Raw genomic sequence first — 25,513 nt, forward strand, 5'->3', positions numbered from 1 at the left:
GCCTCGGGAGCTGTTGTTTAGGGAGGGGCTTCTGTTACGCCCTCGCTATGTTTTCCTGTGTTTTCCCCGTTTGCTAGTGTGTTTCTCCAGTACTTTTCTGTCACGTGTGTGTAATTTGTAGCTCCGCCCCTTCCCCAGGTGTTCAGTGTTTCATGTTACTATTTATAGCTCACTTTAGTCCTTGTTTATCCGTCGGTCTTTGCACCTTCCTAAGTTGTCTGTCTCGTCACGTCTTACCTTAGTTTTGCCACGTATCGTATTTGCTCTTCTCCACGTTTCTAGTTCTTTGTTTAGTTTGTATAATTTGTTTATATCTCTTGTTTGTTTATATTCCTTGTTTTGTGCATATTTACGCATTTATCCTTTGTATATATTCCCCAGCCCTGTTTTGTACTTATCTGTTTAGTTTAGCTCTTTGTTTGTTTTCCCTGTTTGTTTATGTATATATATATATATTTATTCGTTATTCCCCTGTTTGTTTATTTGTTATTTATTAAAGTCTTGTTCTTACCCGCATTTAAATCCGCCTCCCGTCTCATCCCCGCTTTTTACTGATCAATTACACAATCCAACTACTGCAGATACCGGCAGATGACATTCACTGTCTTTTTTTTTTTTTTTTTTCATTCACTGTCTTTAATAAAGCTGTATTGATGTGCTCTCCTGAAAATAATTTCAAATTATTATATTTGTGACACAACTGTGATGTCGTTGGTCACTGAAAAAACTGTTGACAAATACAGTGAAAGAAGACAAAAAAATTGGTTTTGTTATTTTTAATGGAGCACAACAATTTCCATCTTCATCTGATATTAACACATCAAATATTACTGAGATTATGACAGTATGTAAATGTGGTCATTCTTGTTCAAGTAGTATTATGTATATGTTGCTGTATGAAGGCAAATATGCATGGTAATAATGGAAAATGTAATTTAATACAGTAAGATGATGAATGAACAAATTTCTTATTTTTTTTTCCTTCTGTAAATGATCAACTAGAATTTGTAAAATAATGATTATCCTGATTATCCATATCACCTGATTATATATGATTGTCTTGGTCTTACACTGTCTATAAAACATTTGAGGACACTCAGCTTTTAAAGGGATTTTCAAAAATTAATTTCCAGCAACTTGTTGTTGCTGGAAAATAATCTGACTCTCCAAAGTGTTTCAAGCCTGATATAGTTTGTCCTTTGTACACTGCTGTCCTATTTTTCCCTTAATTCGCTATTTCATGAGATCATTAACAGATTAAAATATAAATATTTGCTACATAAGTACCAACTACACACTCTAAAAAACAGAGGTACGATATGAGTACTTTTTTGTACTCGAAGGTACATTCTTTATAATTGTACCCTCAAAGGTACAATATTGGTCTTTACAGGGTCAGATTTGTTCCCTCTGAAGTACAAAGTCTTTTCTAACAGCAATAAGTACAAATTTGTACCATTTAACCAGCCAAAAGGTACATTCAGTATTCTGCATCACTGTACTAATGAACAGTATATATTTAAATTGCACATTTTTTATTTGAAAGCCAGACAATTTTGTATCATCAAGTTTTTGAGCCATTTTTAGTTGATGACAATGTTTATAATCTTTATAATCTATACTGGCACAAAAACCATGGGTACACAAAAGGACTTTCACTGAAAGGTACTTTTTTGTACCTCAATATAAGGTACAGCCCCAGCGACAAGCTTTGTACTCTTTTAAGTACAAATCTGTACTTATATTTCTTAGAGTGCAGGCTAATAATCAGGAAAACTAGCTAAAATGGCATTGCACAAAACTATAAAAGACTATTATAAACAACACTACCTGCTCACACTGTTTTCTACTGCTTCCAAACACACTAAACCAGCCTCAATTAAAAGACCCTGCTAGTTAGTTTGGGTAGGTTTAGATGTCAGTGCAGTGTGAGGCAGACTCTTTAATCGTCAAATAGTTTAGAGAATAAAATCACATTAGGAAGGAAAATCAACTAAATGTCTAAATGGCTTTATGTCTAAATGGCTTAGTAAATGTTTGTTTACTACAGTGCAAACTAATTTTGGCAAGGGATCCGAGTGGACCAGTGGACTAAGCGCTGCCACTATGATCAGGAGATCGCTGGTTCGAATCCTGTTCATGTAGCTTGCCATCGACTACCAGAGCCCTAAAAGAGCACAAGAGCATCAGAGGAGGCATGTGCTAGTCTTTACCCTTCTAGATTGGGGCATTACTAGTGATAGGGGTAGTCCTAATGAGTGGGTTGGGTAATTGGCTGATCTTTACACCAGGGAAGAAACTGGATCATGTTATTAAGTGCTAAACATAGTTATCTCAAAGCATCAACACATACCTGTTTTTTTATTATTACTAAACATTTACTGGTCAAATTTAAGAAGAAAGCCAAGTGTCCCAAACGTCTAATATACAGTGTAGGCTGTGTGTATTTGTGTGTGATATCTAAATCAGTAGGACGAGCTCAGCTGTGTTTATACAAGGAGTGCTCGCTTCTTTCTGGAGAAGAACACACTCCAGTTGTCCCAGTTGAAGCCAGTTGCTTGAGTGCACGAACCATTCGCCTCACAGGTGTATCCAGCTGGACAGCAGTGTTTCATATCACTGCAGCACACAGCCTGGACAGAGGAGGAAAAGAGAGAGAGGGAATATGGGAGTAGTGAGTATAATTATATAAGTCAGGGTCACACAATCTTAATTTTATTAAGAGAGAAATAATAGAAATATTATGTCCTGAACACTTCTAATTCCACTGGCAAATAATTCTGCTTCTTTCAAGATTTATTTCTTAAAAGCTCAATGATATATTTCTTACATTAAGCAAAATTACATGACAATGTAACACACATAAAACAAGTAATAGCAATCCAAAAAAATCTTATATAATCTTAAAATTTTAATAAAGTAATCTTACTATAAATATAATTATATATCTAAATAAAAATGATCTTATTTAACCTTTAAAAAAATGTGATCCGCAAAACCATGAGTTTTGTGATGTGTTACACCTCTAATACCGATAATGGTATTGGTTGTGGAGCCGATACCATGCTAATGTACTTGCCAAAGAGGCCTTGATACCAACATCCGAACAAACAACCTTATCACTCAAGTTTGAATTAATTTACTTGTATTCAGTTGGAATGGAATCGATGCATCCTTACCCTCTAATGCACACTAATTTAGCACGCTACTCCAGCAGCTTTGACTGTGACTCAGTTTTGTAATTCACACAAGAGCAAACAGAGATATATGGTGATGAGAAATGTTTCACATTTGAATTCCATTTGAATTCCACACACTAGAGTCAATACAAGCGTAGATAGACCTGTTCATTCTTTATTATCTTCATTTATGCTAAAGAACTAAATGAATAGTTCAGTGTATAGAATAGCCAGAGATAGTTCTTATTGAACCAATAAAAGACAATGTTTGAAAGGTGGTTTGCATGAGCAAGATGTAATCTCTGTGTGAGAGTGAGAATTGCTCTTAAACAGAAACGCTTAAGACACAAGTAAGAAGCTAAAGTAACATATTTAGGATAATGTTACTGCATTAATTGTTTAACTATAGACCATCAGACCTACCTTTGGAGATGGACAGCAGCCCCAGGTGGTCTTGGAGGTTTTACAGCAGGTCTCAGTGTCACTGCAGCTAATTCCCCCACCACACGGGATTTGCAGGTGTCTGATGTACGTTAAGGGGATTGTCTCCACTTGTAGTAAGATGGTCTTCACACATGACTGTGAGTTAACATCACACGAGTAGCCCTTGGGGCAGCAGTGCTCTCTGTCTGGGCAGCAGGTAGCCTGAGGGAGAATATTAAGAGACAAATTATAGTAAGGCGGTGCTTCATTCAGTTCAGCACTGTTGCTAAAGCATAGAGAAAATGATTAACTTTACAGTTCATGTGGATTTTCCACTACATTACCTCACAGTAAACCTTTTTTGTATACTTACATTGTTAAAAATAGTTGGGCAAATCTACCTGTTTCTGATATTGTGCCTCATCCCCCCTATACCCCCCCCATCCCCCGGTTTCTATGCCAATGGTCTCCAATTCATACAGTGGTATGAAAAAGTTATTAGTGTAACCCTGATAATTCTCATGATTTTTCTGTTGTGCCCACATTCATGCACCAGCCTAATTTTGTTTAAAGAATTATTGCACATTTTCTGTAAATCCTATAAACTTCACTTCACTTCTCAAATATCACTGTTTTTCTGCTAAATTATATATTTAACTGAAACTACTGACCCAAAAAAACAATGATTTATGAACGAAAATCATCAAATTATCTGGGGTGCTTTTATCATACCACTAGGCATTTTCCTTCCTTGTTCAGAGCTGAATATTAAATACGAATATTGTTACCCCAGAGAGACCGTGCCTCAAGCCCCACACTGTAAACCTGTTGGTGTTCCTTACTCAGAATTTGTCTGGCAGTTACATAAAAAAAATACATTTACAGCAAGAGCTCTGGCTGAGCCATCTGTGTCTTTGGTTACATGGACACATGATCAGAAAAAGGAATTAAAGTTGAATTAATGTAAATGTTACTTTAATCTATATGTTGTTACTTTTTGTTGTTTAATATTTAGTGCCGTTTTCTCAGAACCCACAGAGCCCCGGGGTGGTTGTACTTTATTATTTTTAATTATTTTAGACATTAAAATATTTTTTTTTTGGAAGCCCAATGTCTACTCTTAATCATAAAAAGTTAGTTTAACTGTAAAATGGTGTAATAGTATTATTATACTAGTATATTATTAGTGTGGCACATTGTCTCAAACTTTGGTAGAGCAGAAACAGGAAAAAGCATTTTCTATAGTGCCCCTTTAAAATGACAATATTATCATTTATCGCAATCATTTCTGGGACAATATATCGTCCTGAAAATGTTGTTATCGTGACAGGCCTACATACCACTGTACTAATATTCTGAGTGGTGTCAGAATATTAGTAATTTAATCTCCTCTATAAAGAAGACTAAAACAGAGTAAACAAACACACACACTCTTACCTCTGGTAGAGGGCAACAGCCCCATTTCCCTGTGCTAATCTCACAGCAGGTTGTTCCAGCAGGGCAGCTTGTCTGCGAGTCACATTTGACAGCACTCTGATCAACGCTATGGTCAGGGCTGCTCTCGGCTGCCAGTTTATTGTACCAGGGAATGACCACGTCACCCTTAATACAGGACGTCTGAGTCTTATCACACTTATACTGAGCTGGACAGCAGTGCTCTCCATCCTCACAGCACACAGCCTGAAGAAAAAGAAATTAATCATAAGTATTCTGTGATATAACTGGTGGCATAACTTTTCATTTCAGTAGAAAAGCTCCATTCAAAATGCAATGTAGTCCAAGACTAGACTTAATCCCAGTCTGGGAAACTGCCTCTAGGGCAGATATATGTGAAAAGTGAATAAAAGAAAATTACTAAACTATTAAAAAATGAAAATAAATGTAGGTATTGTGATATATATACACTGAGGCAGAGCTACAGTCTTTCATTATAGTGAACACACACACACACACACACACACACACACACACATATATATATATATATATATATAGGGAGTTCATTATTAGTATCTTGACATTCTGGATCATTGACTTTTGTTACAAATATGATAAAATTCTTATATTTTTTTAATATCTCATTTAGAGGTGTGCCAGATCATATTGTACGCAATAATATAATTCCATTTTAATTTTATTGCAGTAGCAATATATATATATATATATATATTAATAACATTCTAAATGTAGGTATAGAGGCAGAGCTAGATTCTCTTATTAGGGTGAATATAATAATAACAGTCTGCCTGTGTTCGGCATTTTAATTTTATTGCAGTAGTTAATTCTTGAAATATTTTGTTTCATTCAGCGTTTTGTCATATCGGCAAGAGTATCGTTATTGCGAAAATACCATGAAATATTCTGATATTGCCTTTTCTTTCTGCTGTATTCCATGTGTACTAACACTGCTTACTCTTCCACTCCTGGTATGTTTGTTTATGCTGCCTTTTTGTTACTCACCCTGCCTGCCTTAGACTCTCCTATTTTGCTGGTCCCCTTTATTAATAAACAGTTTAAATTGTGTAAACTGCATCAGCGTGTGCCTCTTCTAGTCCTGGTATTTATGATAATGTAGGTATTGTGGTATACAATGGGTGGGGGTATATAGTCTCTCATCAGGGTATATATATTAATATCACTTTAAATTAAGGTATTATACACAGAGGCAGAGCTACAGTCTCTGATTAAGGTGAATATAATAATAACACTCTAAATGTAGGTATTGTGATACACTGGGGGGGAGGTGGTATAGTCCCTCATTTGGGTGAATATTGAGTGTTAGTGTGTGTTGTTGACTGTATAAAAAAGCTGTAGTACACTTACCTTAGGCAGAGGGCAGCACCCCCACCTCATGGTTTTGTTCATAAAGCAGCAGGTGGTCTGATCAGGACAGGAATGGTGGTCATCACACTTAACGGGTTCGTTTGCTTTGTTTTCTTTCGGCTTTTTCTTCTCTGGTGGTGGTGGGCCAGAGGCTTTAACTGGCCCTGCCATTGGGACAGAGGTGGTGTTTTTGTCGCAGGTGAGGGTTCTGAGGTTACAAGTGGCATCATGTGGGCAGCAGTGGATACGATCCTCACAGCACACACCCTGTTAAGAGTTTAAAGTTACATCTTACTGAGGCTTTTTTCAATAATTTTACCAGTGAACAAATAATAATCCACCGTTTAAAGGCTCTTATATGCAAATAAGCTGTTGCTGACCACACCACATTAGTGTTAGCTTGTGCTAAATGACAAAACACGAACAAGCTAGTTCATTCTATACATCGATAAAAGAACACACATTAATTAACACACATTAATTAACCTGACACATACAGCAGGTATAGATCCCTCTCTCAGACAAAGTCTGCTGGCTACTCCTGATGTTCTCTTGCAGGTTCTCAACCAAAATGACTGAAATGGCATTTCTTCAACTGATCAAGTGGGTAGGGCTCTGGTGGGGGTGGACAGGTGAGGGGTGGAGGCGGGCTGGTATTATGCACATTTTCTTATTGTGACGTCACAAGAAGGGTGCCATCCAAGCAGCTCATAAATGCATATGATTCCTGACACCTAACTCTTTCAAGTGATTTACAGAAAACAGATGGATGATTTTTTTGGATTGTTTATGGGGCATGCAAAAAGTGAGTTTTGCACAATAAGTCCTTTTTAAAAAAATGTTTTCCTGCTTCCAGTACAGGAATTGATTTTGCTAGATTTTGGACCATTGTTTCGAGGATTTGTTTGACAAGCGAATTAATGAAGTCAAGATCCTCTCATCTCCAATTATGCAACTCATCCCAAACGTATTTGTGACAGTAATGGGTGCAAATTAAAGTAGTTGAAAGCATTCATTAGAAGAGATTCATTAGAAGAAATATAGGAGCAGTGTCCTAGACAGAAATTACGCCTAGTCATAGACTATATTTTCCATTCAATTAAAAATCTTCATACAAAATGATGTGTATCCCAAGACTAGTCTTAATTCCTGTTCAGGAAACTGGCCTATAAACAACAAACACATCTTTGTTAGCAAAGAATAGCCACCACATGGATCACAAGCTAACGGACTGGCTGAGTTAACATACCTGTGGGAAGGGGCAGCAGCTCCATTCAGCGTTCACATCCTTACAGCAGGTGCTGGACGCTGGGCAGAAATGACTGGAGTCACAGCTTACATTCGCTGCTGCAGCTTTTCCTTTCTCTTTATTTTGTCCCCCGATTGGACGGCTGGGCTTCTTTTCCAGCCAGGGAATGGACCCTGAGGGGTCATCACATGTCATAGCAGCGAGGTTACACTTTTTACCATGAGGACAACAGTGGAGGAAGTCTTCACAGCACACAGCCTGCAAACACAGTGTGTACAGACAGATCAGTCAAACACACACCAAGCATTGCTCTGGAAGAAGATAATGAACCATATTATATAATAATGAAGTTTTAGGTATACGTTTTAGTCCAGACTGCATAAAAACATTTTATAAAAACCTGTCCAATCAGAAAAGGGTATGTCTTAAATGTACAGCAACATAAACAGCATGTATAATTCTAATGGTTAAGCTGGAAAACAAAGATTTTTAAGAAATTAATTAAACCTAATTTTGGTTCATAAATCCACTAACATTCCATTATCAGGCATGTGGTGTCACACCTGGCGCTAAAAGCGCTCTCATCTCTCCCACACTCAGCTCTGCACCACACACTGACATCACACCCAATCCTGATCACATGAACCAGCACGTGACACTTCCAGGAAGCAGGTCACCTGAATACTAGCCCTATAAAAGGGGCGTATTTGCTCTTAGTCTATTCTAAGTATTGACGGTTTATCCTGTACGACACGCTTGTCTATTACCTGTATTTGTCTCTCGTTTTGACTTTGCTTTGTATTACCTACCTTGATTTTTGCCTGCCCTATATTTATTAAAGTATATTTTGATTTGCTTCTGTGCGACCGGCTCTATCATGACAAGATGAAAAGTAAAAGACCAAATAAAATGCAGGCAAATGTGTATTCACATTTAATCTTCCCAGTTAGAAATATTGATATTCGGGTTTAAAATATTTTCTGTAGAGATTGAAATATCAATATAATTTAATTTAAGGAAAAAAAGGACAAAAGTTTAGGTTGTGCCACAGGGAACTATAGAGCACTACCCCCCTCCCCAAAACACATTTTCTAAAAGCCATAATGACTATAATGTTCTATTAAAATGTTAATGTTGATCAATTTGGAATGCACAAGGCTTCCTGTTTTAGGTCCATATATGCCTATTGAAAATAAAAGTATTTTATTACAATGCAGATATAATAAAGAAGCTTATTCAGAACATTTCAAGAGCTCGAGTTCTTTTGAGTCTCTGCAGGGATCATCTTCATACTAGGCCACATACATCTGCTATGTTCTTGCTGGAGTGTGGGCGTGACGTGTGCAGGTGCGATGGATTGTGTATAAACCAATAGGGTGATGGAATGGTATGTTTTTACTTCTCATCCAACCAAAATTAAATTCAGTCTTTTTGGATTGAGAGACTTATCTGGATAGGGTTTTCCTTTTTTAACAATAACAATCTGGAATGAAAAGCTTAAATGAAATAGGAGGAGTAACAAGACTATTTTTAAAATGAAAGGAGTAGAAAGTTTAAAAAGATTTGTGTAAAATTTTAAAAAGTAGAAATAAAAATTGTCTGAAAAATAATTACTCCGGTACATTATTAATTTCCAAAATGTGTACCTTCAGTAAGTAAGGTACAAAATATTAGTGTTTTTTTACTTGACACCTCTTAATGCGGAAAAAGGTCTCTTTTAATTCCTTCAACTCAATGTTTTAAAGAAGCCAGTTGGGTGGAACTAAGGGCTGGACAGCACAGTTTCATGTTAAGTAAATTATTTTTAGCATTGTCTAAATAATACAGGTTAAATGAATAAAAGAACACTTAAGCTGTATTTTAAGTGATTGTAGAATGATAGAATGAATGGGGTCTAAAAGCTGTCTAAAAGTGGTCCACAAAGTCACCTCAGGAAGAGGACAGCAGCTCCAACCTCCTTTATCATTCTTACAGCAAGTGGTTTCATCCTCACAGGCAAAGGTGGCATTACAGGGAACATCAGCTCCTAAAGCAGGAAGCAAACTTATTAAATGATTCAATATTGTAAATATCTAAAATCAATTAAAAAAATAAAGACATCATAATATTCTCTCAATATATACTCTGTTTATTAATAATAAAATTACAGACAAAACACAGCATAACTTGTGTAGCCAAGCCATCTCATATATATCAATATTAATACACTAAAATACATAATCACACAGTTGCATCATTCCTTAAATTACATTAATACATTTTATTATTTTTCATTTAATTATTTAAATTTTTATTTTAGTATACAGTCAGTCCTTGGGCCCTATTTTAGCGATCTAAAGGCGAGGCATCAGCTGCACAACCCGCACTTTAGCGCTTCTTAGCAGAGAAAACTCACCTGCGTGTTCACACTGAGAAGGTGGGTGAGCAGGTAATTTACAGGAACAGTAATGTTATTTCATTTAGTATTCTGTTTATTGTTGATGTAAATGTTTGTAAAGGTTTGTGCACTGCTGAGCGCCCATGCACGCAGCGCACCTTCGTTGCCAAGATAGTAATGAACGCTTGATGGTTGATTGTTATTGATGATGATTTCAGACAGTGGTGCACCTGTGTTTTTTAGTGCCAAGATAGCAATACGCCAGAAATTTATCTGAACACTCCCCACTTCCAGACCAACATGCTTATCGGCACAGGCAGAAGGCGTGAAAAATGTCTGTCGGGCATAAGATTTAAAGTGCAGTCACTGATTACACCCAAACTCCACTAATGATGGGTCAATACAATGTTCTGTTTATTGGCTCTCTATTTAAAATAGTGCATTAACAGTGGATAAATTTGGGTCATGTACTCTGTAACTCAAATGTCAAAGAAGGCTACTTGTTTCCATTCTTGAAAAAAAAAAAAAAATCCACATTTAAGTAACATTAATCATTAATTACCTTTGACTTTAGGAAGTTTCTTTCCACCGATTGGTCGACTAGGCACTTTCTTTATCCAGGGCACAGAACCTGAGAGGTCCTCACATGTTCCAGCAGCAACGTTGCACTTCTTCCCATGAGGACAACAGTGTTGGAAGTCATCACAGCACACCGCCTGCAAAGGAGTTACATGCATTTTACAATCCAAGTTTTTTTAACATTTAAAAGCAACAACATGTAGCTATTTTTTCTTTAAAAATAACCATTATTAGGTCTCTGATTCAGTCTAAAAAAATAAACAGAAAGAAGTGCATTAAAAGGGGCTTTACCTGAGGCAGTGGGCAGCAATTCCACCCTCCTTTACCATTCTTACAGCACGTAGTTTCATCAGGACAGGCCACAGTGTCATTACAGGGAACATCCGAGCCTAAAGCTGGAGGAAGTGGTAAAGTCTGTAAATCATGTGTTTTTACTCTCAGTTTTGGTTGGAACTGGGAGTAAATAGTGGTGTAGATTATATTCCGTACCTTTGGTTTCAGGAAGTTTCTTTCCTTTGATTGGTTGACTAGGCACCTTCTTCAACCAGGGCACAGAACCTGAGGGGTCTTCACATGTTCCAGCAGCAAGGTTACACTTCTTCCCATGAGGACAACAGTGGATGAAGTCATCACAGCACACCGCCTGCACAAAGGAACCCAATGATCTGAATATACATTCATATTAGAGCACACAATTCCGTTTTGGCTCATCCTAAGACAAGGTTTAAATGCTTCACAGATGCTTTATCAATGTTTAGATTGCTCTTATTCTTAACTAAGATCACATTAGTATTTTGACAAATAATTTAATTATTTCAGTCATGTTAAGAGCTTGTGGGTAAAAACACAACCAATTTAGGTTTGGTTACATTGCTCAGAAGGCTCACACAATTTACAATATACTTAAAGGTCTCATTTCATAGTTTTTTTATTTATTTATGAAAACGTCTAGTTGTGGTCTCTAGTATGAATTAATTTTTTTGTGGAAAAAAGTGCTCCAGTATAACGCTGCTTTATTCTGGTAAAGGAGTGGAAGGGGGAGGCTTTTTGGGCATAGGATTTTGACTCTTGCTTATAAATATTCATACATGCAAACATATATCACCTCTGATTGGCTAACAGCACTGCAAGGCAGTGAGATGAACAACAGTTAGAAACGTTTTAAAATAAAGACCTTTTTACACTAATAAGTATTTGCAATGCCATATGTTACTTTACAACATGTGTAATGCCCTGCTAAGTGCAGTTCAGCCACTGACCTAGTCTTAGAGTTTCTGTAAAACACAAAATTCAGGGGAGATCCTATGTAAACATAGTTACTTACACAGAGGTGGGTAGCTCAAGTCCAGAAAGTAAAAAAATAGATTTTTACTTTTAACTAGTGTAAACAGAACTGTTCTAAACCTACACCTACCTAGCTCAATTGTACTTTGCTGGTGGCGTTCCATAGACAAATTCTAACCATTTGCTTCTTGGCTCTGAATTACTGGGTAAAGCACATAAACACTGATGTGTTATTTGCACATTTGCACTGGCGTACCATACGTTCAAGCTGCTCCCACAACAGCTCAATGGGGTTCAGATCTGGTGACTGCGCTGGCCACTCCATTACCAATAGAATACCAGCTGCCTGCTTCTGCTGTAAATAGTTCTTGCACAATTTGGAGGTGTGTTTAGGGTCATTGTCCTGTTGTAGGACGAAATTGGCTCCGATCAGGCGCTGTCCACTGGGTATGGCATGGCGTTGCAAAATGGAGTGATAGCCTTCCTTATTCAGAATCCCTTTTACCCTGTACAAATCTCCCACCTTACCAGCACCAAAGCAACCCCAGACCATCACATTACCTCCACCATGCTTAACAGATGGCGTCAGGCATTCTTCCAGCATCTTTTCATTTGTTCTGCGTCTCACAAACGTTCTTCTTTGTGATCCAAACACCTCAAACTTGGATTCATCCGTCCACAACACTTTTTTCCAGTCTTCCTCTGTCCAATGTCTGTGTTCTTTTGCCCATCTTAATCTTTTTCTTTTATTAGCCAGTCTCAGATATGGCTTTTTCTTTGCCACTCTGCCCTGAAGCCCAAAATCCCGCAGCCGCCTCTTCACTGTAGATGTTGACACTGGTGTTTTGCGGGTACTATTTAATGAAGATGCCAGTTGGGGACCTGTGAGGCGTCTGTTTCTCAAACTAGAGACTCTAATGTACTTATCTTCTTGCTTAGTTGTGCAACGCGGCCTCCCACTTATTTTTCTACTCTGGTTAGAGCCTGTTTGTGCTGTCCTCTGAAGGGAGTAGTACACAACGTTGTAGGAAATCTTCAATTTCTTAGCAATTTCTCGCATGGAATAGCCTTCATTTCTAAGAACAAGAATAGACTGTCGAATTTCAGATGAAAGTTCTCTTTTTCTGGCCATTTTGAGCGTTTAATTGACCCCACAAATGTGATGCTCCAGAAACTCAATCTGCTCAAAGGAAGGTCAGTTTTGTAGCTTCTGTAATGAGCTAGACTGTTTTCAGGTGTGTGAACATGATTGCACAAGGGTTTTCTAATCATCAATTAGCCTTCTGAGTCAATGAGCAAACACATTGTACCATTAGAACACTGGAGTGATAGTTGCTGGAAATGGGCCTCTATACATCTATGTAGATATTGCACCAAAACCAGACATTTGCAGCTAGAATAGTCATTTACCACATTAGCAATGTACAGAGTGTATTTGTTTAAAGTTAGGACTAGTTTAAAGTTATCTTCATTGAAAAGTACAGTGCTTTTCCTTCAAAAATAAGGACGTTTCAATGTGACCCCAAACTTTTGAACGGTAGTGTACCTTTTAAATGGCCATTTAAATGCCTGATTAAAGGGCAGATTATTGTTGTTTTGCTGTTTTCCACGGGTTTTGAGAGATTGGCTGACTCTAAAGCGCTGACTGCATTGTTTAATATCGCATTATATATTGTCGAATTACACTGCAATGTTGAGCAGCCCTAATCTGTACTCATGTTAAAGATGTTCGCTTTGTATGTAAACTCTGCTGAAAGGGGCTTTACCTGAGGCAGTGGGCAGCATTTCCACTCTCCTTCACTGTCCTTACAGCACGTAGTTTCATCAGGACAGGCGGCAGTGTCATTACAGGGTACATTGTAGACTGTACACACACAGAAAACAGAGCACAGGGCAACAATTAATAAACAATTTAATGAATATTATATTTACCATCCTTACAGCACATGTTTCCATCAGGACAGACCACAGTGCCATTACAGGGAATATCAAAGCCTAAAGAAAGACGAAGTGGCAACTTGTGTTTTAAGTCTCAGTTCTAGTTGGAACTGGGAGTAAATAGTGGTGTAGATTATATTCTGTACCTTTGGTTTCAGGAAGTTTCTTTCCTTTGATTGGTTGACTAGGCAACTTCTTCATCCAGGGCACAGAACCTGAGGGGTCTTCACATGTTCCAGCAGCAAGGTTACACTTCTTCCCATGAGGACAACAGTGGATGAAGTCATCACAGCACACCGCCTGCACAAAGGAACCCAATGATCTGAATATACATTCATATTAGAGCACACAATTCCGTTTTGGCTCATCCTAAGACAAGGTTTAAATGCTTCACAGATGCTTTATCAATGTTTAGATTGCTCTTATCCTTAACTAAGATTCCATTAGTATTTTGACAAATAATTTAATTATTTCAGTCATGTTAAGAGCTTGTGGGTAAAAACACAACCAATTTAGGTTTGGTTACATTGCTCAGAAGGCTCACACAATTTACAATATACTTAAAGGTCTCATTTCATAGTTTTTTTATTTATTTATGAAAACGTCTAGTTGTGGTCTCTAGTATGAATTAATTTTTTTGTGGAAAAAAGTGCTCCAGTATAACGCTGCTTTATTCTGGTAAAGGAGTGGAAGGGGGAGGCTTTTTGGGCATAGAATTTTGACTCTTGCTTATAAATATTCATACATGCAAACATATATCACCTCTGATTGGCTAACAGCACTGCGAGGCAGTGAGATGAACAACAGTTAGAAACGTTTTAAAATAAAGACCTTTTTACACTAATAAGTATTTGCAATGCCATATGTTACTTTACAACATGTGTAATGCCCTGCTAAGTGCAGTTCAGCCACTGACCTAGTCTTAGAGTTTCTGTAAAACACAAAATTCAGGGGAGATCCTATGTAAACATAGTTACTTACACAGAGGTGGGTAGCTCAACTCCAGAAAGTAAAAAAATAGATTTTTACTTTTAACTAGTGTAAACAGAACTGTTCTAAACCTACACCTACCTAGCTCAATTGTACTTTGCTGGTGGCGTTCCATAGACAAATTCTAACCATTTGCTTCTTGGCTCTGAATTACTGGGCAAAGCACATAAACACTGATGTGTTATTTGCACAAATAACACAGGAACGAACTGCCATGCTGTTCCTAGCGCCGTTAGAAGTGGAGGGAGGGGTAGCAGGCGTAAACACAAGGTAACTGCATGGCCTCAACATGGTTGGGCACGTGCTGGTAAATGCAGCACAGACAGCTTGTCGAAAGCTGTGCAGATCAGTCCAGCACAGTTTTGTGCAGACATTTCCAGTTACAGCTAAATTCACGCTTTTAATCTCAGAAAAACGCTCTTATTTACCTTTTAAATGGCCATTTAAATGCCTGATTAAAGGGCAGATTATTGTTGTTTTGCTGTTTTCCACGGGTTTTGAGAGATTGGCTGACTCTAAAGCGCTGACTGCATTGTTTAATATCGCATTATATATTGTCGAATTACACTGCAGTGTTGAGCAGCCCTAATCTGTACTCATGTTAAAGATGTTCGCTTTGTATGTAAACTCTGCTGAAAGGGGCTTTACCTGAGGCAGTGGGCAGCATTTCCACTCTCCTTCACTGTCCTTACAGCACGTAGTTTCATCAGGACAGGCGGCAGTGTCATTACAGGGTACATTGTAGACTGTACACACACAGAAAACAGAGCACAGGGCAACAATTGATAAACAATTTAATGAATATTATATTTACCATCCTTACAGCACATGTTACCATCAGGACAGACCACAGTGCCATTACAGGGAATATCAAAGCCTAAAGAAAGACGAAGTGGCAACTTGTGTTTTAAGTCTCAGTTCTAGTTGGAACTGGGAGTAAATAGTGGTGTAGATTATATTCTGTACCTTTGGTTTCAGGAAGTTTCTTTCCTTTGATTGGTTGACTAGGCAACTTCTTCATCCAGGGCACAGAACCTGAGGGGTCTTCACATGTTCCAGCAGCAAGGTTACACTTCTTCCCATGAGGACAACAGTGGATGAAGTCATCACAGCACACCGCCTGCACAAAGGAACCCAATGATCTGAATATACATTCATATTAAAGCACACAACTCTATGCATCACAGATATTTTAACAATGTTCAGTTTGGTTGCTTATTCTTAACTAAGGTCACATTTAGAGTATTCTGACAAACTGCATTTAATTGTGTTGAAACTCAAAAGTATTGACAAATGTAATGTGCCTAAAAAAATAACACAAAATGTAATGTAAATGTAAACTAATTAGAATCAAGTGTTTGGACTTATTCTTTACTAAGATCACATAATATATTTTGACAAATAGTATTTACTTAAGCAGTGCCAAAATGACACGTTATAGCATGAACCTCGAGTGTGTTTTTGCGATTATACCACAATTCCATTATCGCTGTTTATTGAAAGATTTTGAGTTAAAGAGGACGATAAAATGCGATCTCTGCATTATCGGCAATTTTAGTCAAAATTGTGAAAATCTTAGCGTACTGTAAATAAACAGAAGCGCTTTACTCACCCAAATAAAAGTTTTTTAGGAGAGAAATATGTGTAGATTAAAATTCAGCGCTCGTTTGACTGAAATAATTTTTTTTTTAAGAATTAAAAGTTTAGTTTACTTCAGGGCCCCCAGCAGTGAGGCCTGCGGAATTACAAGGGTCCACCTTACATTCAGCTTAAAATACCCTATATTAACTGTAAAATATATAAACTTAATCTTTCATTTTAATAATGGCAACTCTTAACCTGATATTGGAGGCTGATAATGTGCGTAATAATATGTATTTTCGAATCGGTGAGCTTATTTATTTGTGGGAGCGAGTCTTTGATTGCTGCGCCTGTTGGAGACATGGGATTTCTGCACTGTGCCTATGAGATCCAGCACATCCCCATGGTGTTTAATCACATCGCATTTGATTTGTATTTGGTTTGTAAGTGCTGCATCGTTGCTAGGTTAACTGTATGTGGCTGAGAAATACATGGAGAGCTTCGGTTACAGTGCATTATCGTCTGATAATGTCATTCATAAAACACTTCTCAGCCAATCACATTGCAGGGTCGGAACTAACTGTGGTATAATAGTGTTTAATCATTTGAGTCAAAGTGAGGCTCACTTTGTATGAACCCTGCTGACAGGGGCTTTACCTGAGGCAGTGGGCAGCAACTCCACCCTCCTTCACCATTCTTACAGCATGTAGTTCCATCAGCACAGGCCACAGTGTCATCACAGGGTACATTGTAGACTGTACACACACAGAAAACAGAGCACAGGGCAACTAATGAATGATCATTTTAATGAATATTCCAGCTGAGTAACTGGACTGTCCTATATCCTCTCTTTAACATTTAACATTTTGTCACAAATAAAGATTCAAATTCATTATTATGGGTATAATTTGATATGGGGCAAAAATGAAACGACCTTCAATAGAACTAACAATCCCTAAAAATTAAGCAATAATACACAAGATTTATGCTATACGTGTAATATTGGCGCTGCTCAGTCTCGTGCCTACAGCCACAGCACACCAGTGCCAATATTATAGGTTATAGCACGAACCTCGTGTGTATTATTGCGATTATACCACATTTCCATTATCGATGTTTATTGAAAATTTTTTAGTTAAAGAGGACAAGAAAATATGATCTGTTTGGTTATAAACACTCCACGAGTTAAAATAGTTCCATTACTGCTCTGCTTGTAGCTGTTATACATGTAGAACTTCGGTTACAGTGCATTACCGGCTGATAATGGCACTCATAGAATGTCTTTCAGCCAATCACATTGTGGTATAATTGTTTCCGCAGATATACTTTTTTTTATATTTTAAAGCTTTATTCGTGTTTAATAACTACATAAACTGAATGTTTATATAAAATAAGCATGTGAAGAATATTTTCTATGATATGGATCTTAGGATCAGTGTTGTTTCCTGCATACCTGTTGAAACAGTAGCGTTGCGAGTTTTATTGGTGGTGGTTGATTTAAGAGCTGTAGAGGTTTTAGGTTGTTTATTGGTCAGCTTTGGAGTCACAGCTACAGCTGTAAGTGTGGAAAGTTACATCAGAGAGAATAAAGAATTAATAGAAGAATAAAGGGTTTTAGGACACAAAAATTTGTGTTTTTTATGCTATTAATTATGTATAATATCTTATGAAATTTGTGCATTGTGAGATGGCATCCTTACGTCTGTGGTTCTCCCAGTCGGCTCTTAGGCGGGCAGGGAATTTGGCCCACATGGGTAGTTCCTTATTGGTTGAAGACACACACTTAGAGCTGTTTACATGACAAACGCTGTTTTCTGGACAACAGTGCACTTTATCTGCGCAACACACAGCCTGTGGACAAAACACACACACATCTTTTAATATCCTTTAAGAATTTTAAAGGATCATTAAGGATTATATTTACTGTAGTAACTCATAACATGATTAGGATGCATCATCAGAATTTAAAGAAACATGCTGAGTTTAAGCACTGGCAGCAGGGACGTGCACAGGAATCTTGAAGGGCAGTTGCTCTAACCTGAAGAAAGGGCACACATCCCCCCCCACCCCCCCACCCCCCCCGGCAGAGTTGCGCTCCTGTTCCCAGCCCCCAGAAATAAGAAATAAGAAATCATATTAGCCTATATTATTTTTTCCCCTCCCTCGGAAGGGCAATATGAGCCAAGGACGGCAAAAGGGCAGTTGCCCAAGCACCTTGGGCCATAGCGTCTGCACGTCACTGACTGGCAGTGGTTGTGGCCTCCGAATCTGCCTACCGCCATTCTGCCAGTCCTGTTTCCACACTCACAATTTTTGTAATGAACAGGTAATCACTGAGCTTCAGTAAGGTTTGCTAACCATAGCTGGACAATTTACCGCTAGTGTAGTAGAGATGGGCAGTTTAAACATTAAAACATATATTGATTGATTAGCTACAGAGTAAGACTCGTCAACGCTTGCCACAGTGTGTCTATCTGGCAACCAGGATTACAGATACAAAAGCAGCATATGAAGTAAAGGAAGCATATGGACTGAGACAGTAATGTAATATTACAGTGTTTTAGACAAATTATGCAGCATTAGGTAGATCTGGTGATGCCTTATCAAAGTTCTATAGTGCAGCATCTGTATTCTGGACAGGAGTGGAAATAATAAAAACACCATTCTCCCTATTACACCCTATTACATTGTAATTATCAACAAATGCATGTAATTACTGCAATTCCAGTTTCTTTTATCCCTGGCTAGAAGAGGGAAAGCCCAGGAGCAAGAAATACAAAGTAGTAAGTATACTAAGTATAGCAAGTATACTAAGACGTACCCTGGGCATAGGACAACATCCCCATCCTCCATCTGTAGTCGGACAGCATGTGGTCTGTACCGGGCACTCAGATACCCCATCTGGGCACATGACTGGTTCTGTTGACAGAGCAGTACAAAGAAAACATCATCAGACAAAATAAAAACACATAAAGCTACTCAGTTATGTTCTGATATTGTCTGCAGTGTGTGTATTGTCAGTAAAATTGTATAAAAAGAGATATAAACACCTGAACACTTTTTTAAACATTAATATTACTATATACAACAAAAAAAGGTAAGGTTCTACATATTTATTATTATTTTTAATATATTCTATTTTATTTCAACACAAAATAGCACACCATTGGGAAGTAGAACTGAAATTATACATAGTTTTCAAAATTTTACTAAAAAAAAAAAAATCTAAAAAAATGTGACAAAACCATTCAGCCCCCTTTACCGTGAACCCCCTAAAAATATAATCCATTACCTTCAAAAGTCACTTAATTAGTTAGTAGAGTCCAGCTGTGTGTAATTTAGTCTTAGAAATATTGACAAAATACACACATTTTTTAAAGGCCTCAGTGGTTTGTTAGAGAACACTAGTGAACAAACAATGAAGGAACTACTGACCAAGGAACTCTTAAAAAAAAATCTTAGAAACTTAAAGTTTCAATAAAATACATTTACGTTTGTGGTTGTAAGGTCATGAAAAGCAAGGGGATTGAAAACCTGAAAGCCACTGTAAGTCTGTAATAACAGGTATACACAGTACTGTGCAAAAGGTTTAGGCAACCTAAGCGCAATATTTAAAACCATTTATCTAGAATATAAGAGTGGTTTATTTGTAAACTTTTTAGTTTGTATTAGTTACTACTATTAGTAGTAGTAAACATAAATATAGCAAAAAGTATCAAGTATTTTTCTCATTTTTAAGAAAGTAGTTAAGACTCCATCAATTAGTTTGAAAAAATAAAGCTTGGTGGTTCCAGATTTCTCCCCAGAAAATGCGTTCAGTTTTAATCCCTTCCCTGATTTACCAAACCAGGTGATGGTAAATATTCAAATAACACTGGACTCCCATGAGGAGAGATTTGAAGATGTTTTAAATGAACACAGTGATTTAAAATCACTCTTTTTTGTAAAAATGTATTTGTATTTATTCTAATATTAGTGTGTGTTACTGAGTAACTGAACAATTCCTGCTCAAATAGGAGACTTTTTTATTTATTTTTTTATTTTCTTGGGTGATTAAAAACATTTTTACAGTACTGTATTTACTAATGCAGGAACACACTTTTTGTTTTCCATACCTGCTTTCTTAACACAGGAGATGCTGTCCGCACTGCACTCGTGATCGTTAGGACAGCAGTGGTTTCTATCGGCACAGACGATGCCCTGGAAACAGCAAAACAGTTATTTATGTAAATAACGTCTGTTTATCCCACGGTGCTTTACTAGCTACTGCAGAACCATTTTAAAAAGGAACTGAATGCAGACTGAGGCTGGAGTTGAGAGTTTCCACAGAAGAGTTTGGTTACTAGTTGATCAAGCATGTCAAATCAGGACAACACTAAACCAACACTTCCTCACTACAATTCTAATTGTGAGAAGCACAATAGTCCATTTTAATTACTAAATATTTCATAGTAGTTCATAATTTATGGCAGATACTAATAGACTGAATAAGTCATAGTGAATACCACATCAAATATAGCTGATAATAAGTCATTCATAGTAGATACTGATGAATTCATACAAAATAGATAATATTTCATAGTTTATACTGAATAATTATAATAGACACCAAATAATTCATAGTGGATGCTAAATAATAGTCTATAGTATGTTTCAAATAATACACAGTTTATACTAAAATGTATAGAAATTACTGAATAATTTCATATATTAAATGGTTCCACTACATATTGGACAATTCATAGTAGCTCCTAAATTATTTGTATTAGGTATTGAATAAATCATAGTATCTACTTAAAAGTTCATAATCGACACTAAAGACTTCATAGTGTAATTTCATATAGTGTTAATGTTAACAATTAAAATGATCTGATCAGCCCACCCATCACCTCAGCCCCTTTCCTTGGCCTAACCCACCTGTGTTACCGGACAGCAGCCGTATTTATCAGTGAGCTTCAGGCAGGAGAACTCAGGTGGACAGGAGGAGTTATCTGGGCAGATGATGTTGTCTTTATTGGCGGTAGAGGAGCTGATCATCCTGAATGACTGAGGCAGAAAAAAGAGATCATTAACATCACATGAACATATTATGAGCTCACAGCTCCAGTATCTTGCAAAAGTATTCATTACCACTTGAACTTTTTTTTTTTTTTTACATTTTTCATATTACAATTACAAATTTATAGTATATTATATTTAACATTTTTTAGTCTGAAACCCCTAAATAAAATCCAAGTGCCTTCAGAAGTCACTTCATTACTTAACAGAGTCCAGCTGTGTGTAATTTAGTCTCAGTATAAATACACCTGTTCTGTAAAGGCCTCAGTGGTTTGTTAGGGAACTCTAGTTAACAAACAGGTTATGTTATAAAAACATGTCCCAAGCTTTGAGCATCCCAACGAGCACTGTTCAATCCATCATCCAAAAATGGAAAAAGTATTCTACAACTGCAAACCTACCAAGACATGACCGTAAACCCAAACTGACAGATTGAGCAAGGAGAGCAGTGATCAGAGGACCATGGTCACTCTGGAGGAGCTGCAGAGTGTCCACAGCACAACTATAAACTGTGTATGCCACAAATCTGGCCTTTATGGAAGAGTGGTAAGAAGAAAACCATTGTTGAAAGGAAGACATAAGAAGTGTAGTGTTTGCAGTTTGCACATTTTCCTTCACATTTCCTAATGTACGAGTACATGTATGTGTATTTATGAACTTGCTGATATCGATACCTACTTAGGATTAATCAATCAAGAGTATTATATAATAGTGTAGTTCAGGGGTGTCCAAACTACGGCCCGTGGGCCATTTGTGGGCCGTTTCCTTTTTTGGAGCGGCCTGCGAGGTATTTTAGAAATAGAATGAAAGTTGGCCCGCTGTTAAGCAGGTTTTTAAATGTGAGATTCAAAGTTTAAACGCTAGGTGTCAGAAACGGACCAAAGCGGAGAGGATGGGCAATTCTAGCGCAGAAAAACGGGGCAAAGAATCTAAAAGCGGAGAGAGTGCGCATTTCTAGTGCAGAAAAACGGGCCAAAGAGTCTAAAAGCGGAGAGGGTGCGCATTTCTAGCGCAGAAAAACGGGCCAAAGAGTCTAAAAATTGCCATTATTAAGGAGTTTAATATTAAGAGACATCATGAAATTAAACATCAATTTGAAAAATCTTAGTTTCAACAACACCGTCAAAGATAAATATAGTAAGTGAAGTAAAATGGTGTTTAAATGAAAGTAATCAGGAAAAAAGAATTATTTAAAGTGGTATATTTCATTATTTGTTTTATTACAGAGTCTGTGGCCCGTGACTGCAAATATATTTCTCCTTCTGGCCCCCAACAAAAAAATTTGGACACCCCTGGTGTTGTTGATAGTGTAACGTACTGCAATGAAATTTAATGCAATTATCATTGTTTGTCTTTTTTTGCGACAGAGCCACATTAAATAAACAAGCATATTTTAAAGAAGTTGTAAAATTATCCTTATATAAAATTAGAGATTAGATTTACTCTATGGTTTTATGTTTATTACTTCAGAGTGATCATATAATGTCAGGACCATATCAATCATTACCATGTTTAATGAAAAAACAGGAAGTAAATAGGAGAGTAGTGAGGAATGTGTGTTTAAAGGGGGGCGGTTGGTGGAGGGAACTAATGGCGTTTTGAAGAAAGTTTCACTTTAAGGAGTTCTACTTTTTACCAGTGTTTTTTTGGTTATACTTTTTTTTAATAGTTTTTGATTTCTGCTTACAATACGGTGAACCATATTGTTACAATATTTGGAGTGTGAATATACATTTTAATTTACTGATTAAAGCCTCTTAAAAGAGCTGCTTCAGTGGAGAGGAACAAAGACGGAACGATTTTATAACAATGCAGGTGTCTTGGTTTTAGAAAACATGTCTTTGGGAGTAGTAGGATGTGAAAGTAGCTGATGAGGAAGAAGAAGATGGACGTTGGTGGATTGTGGTGGAGCTGCAGCAGCTCAGTGTCTGGGTGTGGTTCTGTTCTTACTTTAGCCAGGTATGCCTGTGCTGGTTTCCTCTCAGTCCAGGATAGAGAGTGAGTAGAGTTCTGACACTTGGATTCTGCTGTTTGGCACAACATTCCTGCAGGGCAGCAATGCAAGTGGTCCTCGCAACACTCTCCCTGCACACACACACACACATGCACACACACATTAGAAAATAATCTCAATGAATGCAAACTACTAAAACAAGTGTGTTAAAACTTGGGCTAAAAAAAAATATATATATCAATGTGTGTTTTTACAAATAACTTAAAAAGTAAATTAATAATATATATATATATATTTTTGACATTAATAGGGATTTTTTAAATGGATGTCTATGTTGTAACAATGAAACTAAGACTGACGCTTGTAGGGAGGGTAGGTTGGTCTATTTAGAGTCATTCAATCACACGATAGTCACATTATTTAAGTTCTAAATGAAGTGTTTTGCAAAATTATTCATACCCCTTGAACTTTTTTAAATAAAACATTGTGTCTGTGTTTTATTGAGCTTTAAAGTGACAGACCAATACAAAGTAGCACATCATTGTGATGTGAAATTATTTTTACATTTACATTACGTTTTTACAGTGTAAAGTGCAAAATATATTCAGCCCCTAAATAAAATGTGATGCAATCAATTGCCTTAAGAAGATACTTAATTAGTTAATAGAGTCCAGCTGTGTGTAATTTAGTCTCAGTATAAATATAAACACCTGTCCTGTGAAGACCTCAGTGGTTTGTTAGAGAACACTAGTGAACAAACTGCATCCACAGGACAAGTATAAATTGTGCACTCCACAAATATGGCCATACAAAATTACTTATGCAGTTTGCTTCCAACCCATGTAGGGAGTGCTGCAAACATGTGGTTGGATGAGACCAAAGTTAAACTTTTTGGCATGAATGCACCTTCCAGCAAGACAATGACCCTAAATATACAGTCAGCGCTACAGTGAAATGGCTCAGATAAAAGAATATTCATGTGTTAGAATGCCCCAGTCAAAGCCCTGACATCACATGAAGTATCTTTGGCTGCTCTGTCCATTTAAACTGGCTGAGCTTGAGCTATTTTGCAAAGAAGAATAGGGTGAAAATCTCAGTCTCTAGATGCGCAAAGCTGGTAGAGACATACCCTAAAAGACTTGTTAGGTGGCTCTACTAAGTATTGATGTAGGGGGCTGAATACTTTCCACATCATACATATTTCATAAAAATTTTGAAAACCATTTATGTTTCACTTTTGGTCACTGTTGGTCTATCACTTAAACTCTGATTAAAAATACATTTCAGTTTGTGGATGAAAGGTGATAAAATGTGAAAATGTTCAATGGGTATGAATACTTTTGTAAGCCACTGTATGCAGAGACAAGTGCACATGCACTGGGTAGATGCTATTGCATTTTAACTGGGATTTAATGTCTATAAATAAATAGATTTTAGCTTTAGTTTTTCCGATCTTGCTAACTAGCTTATAGTGTTAAACACTGACAGGTCAACGGAACAATACTACTTAGATAGGGTAAGTCTTGCTGTTTGCTATTATATGTGCATCATGTTTGTGGGTTATTCTGATCCTGCATTATAAAGCCTAGAGTAGCAGCTTAGCCAAAATACTAACAGACTTAGCTGCCAGATGTGTTGGAGCAGGTTTGCCACAATGCTAACTGTTTTTCCTAGCTGGATTACTTGTTGATATTTAACTGAAAGGAGGAGGGCACTGTGCTATAAATCCTAGAATTCCTACGTTGGGTTCAGTAAACGTATCTGTTCCATAGATTAATCTTATTATCTGTTACCTGATCCAGACTTTTTTGTTGATATTGAAATAATCTCATTGTAATATCATTGTAATATGTAATTGCATTTTAAGTAAACCTTCTAAAACTAATTGTTATTGTTATTAAGTCAATATGGCTGTAAGACACCAGTTGAGCTATGGAGAATACAAATAAAAAAAATAAGCACACCTTCTGGTATGACCATGATGCCTGCTTTGCTCCACTGAGCAAGTAAATGTAAAATATTAAAATTCTATATAAACTCAGTCTGGGCTATTATTAAGCTTTAAAAGCCTGTTACCT

At 37.0% G+C, this 25,513-nt stretch overlaps 1 protein-coding gene across 9 annotated transcripts in view; it reads right to left on the reverse strand.

The window, feature by feature from the left end:
• Window positions 1-2,488: 2,488 nt before the first annotated feature.
• The window catches only part of grna (granulin a), a 28,133-nt gene continuing 5,108 nt past the window's right edge, over window positions 2,489-25,513 (reverse strand). Inside the window, exons 4-23 of one of the 9 annotated variants that reach the window (XM_049467850.1) lie at window positions 23,432-23,566; window positions 21,341-21,469; window positions 20,539-20,623; window positions 19,245-19,342; window positions 18,124-18,274; window positions 17,877-17,978; window positions 17,081-17,178; window positions 15,809-15,962; window positions 15,491-15,588; window positions 13,999-14,152; window positions 13,681-13,778; window positions 11,120-11,273; window positions 10,922-11,019; window positions 10,614-10,767; window positions 9,603-9,700; window positions 7,675-7,932; window positions 6,426-6,692; window positions 5,040-5,282; window positions 3,603-3,824; window positions 2,489-2,633 (exon numbers count right to left, since the gene is read on the reverse strand). In XM_049467850.1, coding sequence (XP_049323807.1) covers window positions 2,490-2,633; window positions 3,603-3,824; window positions 5,040-5,282; window positions 6,426-6,692; window positions 7,675-7,932; window positions 9,603-9,700; window positions 10,614-10,767; window positions 10,922-11,019; window positions 11,120-11,273; window positions 13,681-13,778; window positions 13,999-14,152; window positions 15,491-15,588; window positions 15,809-15,962; window positions 17,081-17,178; window positions 17,877-17,978; window positions 18,124-18,274; window positions 19,245-19,342; window positions 20,539-20,623; window positions 21,341-21,469; window positions 23,432-23,566 — 2,940 coding nt within the window. In that variant the 3' untranslated portion in view covers window position 2,489. The remainder of the gene's footprint in view (window positions 2,634-3,602; window positions 3,825-5,039; window positions 5,283-6,425; window positions 6,693-7,674; window positions 7,933-9,602; window positions 9,701-10,613; window positions 10,768-10,921; window positions 11,020-11,119; window positions 11,274-13,680; window positions 13,779-13,998; window positions 14,153-15,490; window positions 15,589-15,808; window positions 15,963-17,080; window positions 17,179-17,876; window positions 17,979-18,123; window positions 18,275-19,244; window positions 19,343-20,538; window positions 20,624-21,340; window positions 21,470-23,431; window positions 23,567-25,513) is intronic. The other 8 variants (XM_049467853.1, XM_049467851.1, XM_049467852.1 and 5 more) reach the window with 8 other exon arrangements.

This window comes from Astyanax mexicanus, chromosome 19, assembly GCF_023375975.1.
Source record: "Astyanax mexicanus isolate ESR-SI-001 chromosome 19, AstMex3_surface, whole genome shotgun sequence".
NCBI lineage: Eukaryota > Metazoa > Chordata > Actinopteri > Characiformes > Acestrorhamphidae > Astyanax > Astyanax mexicanus.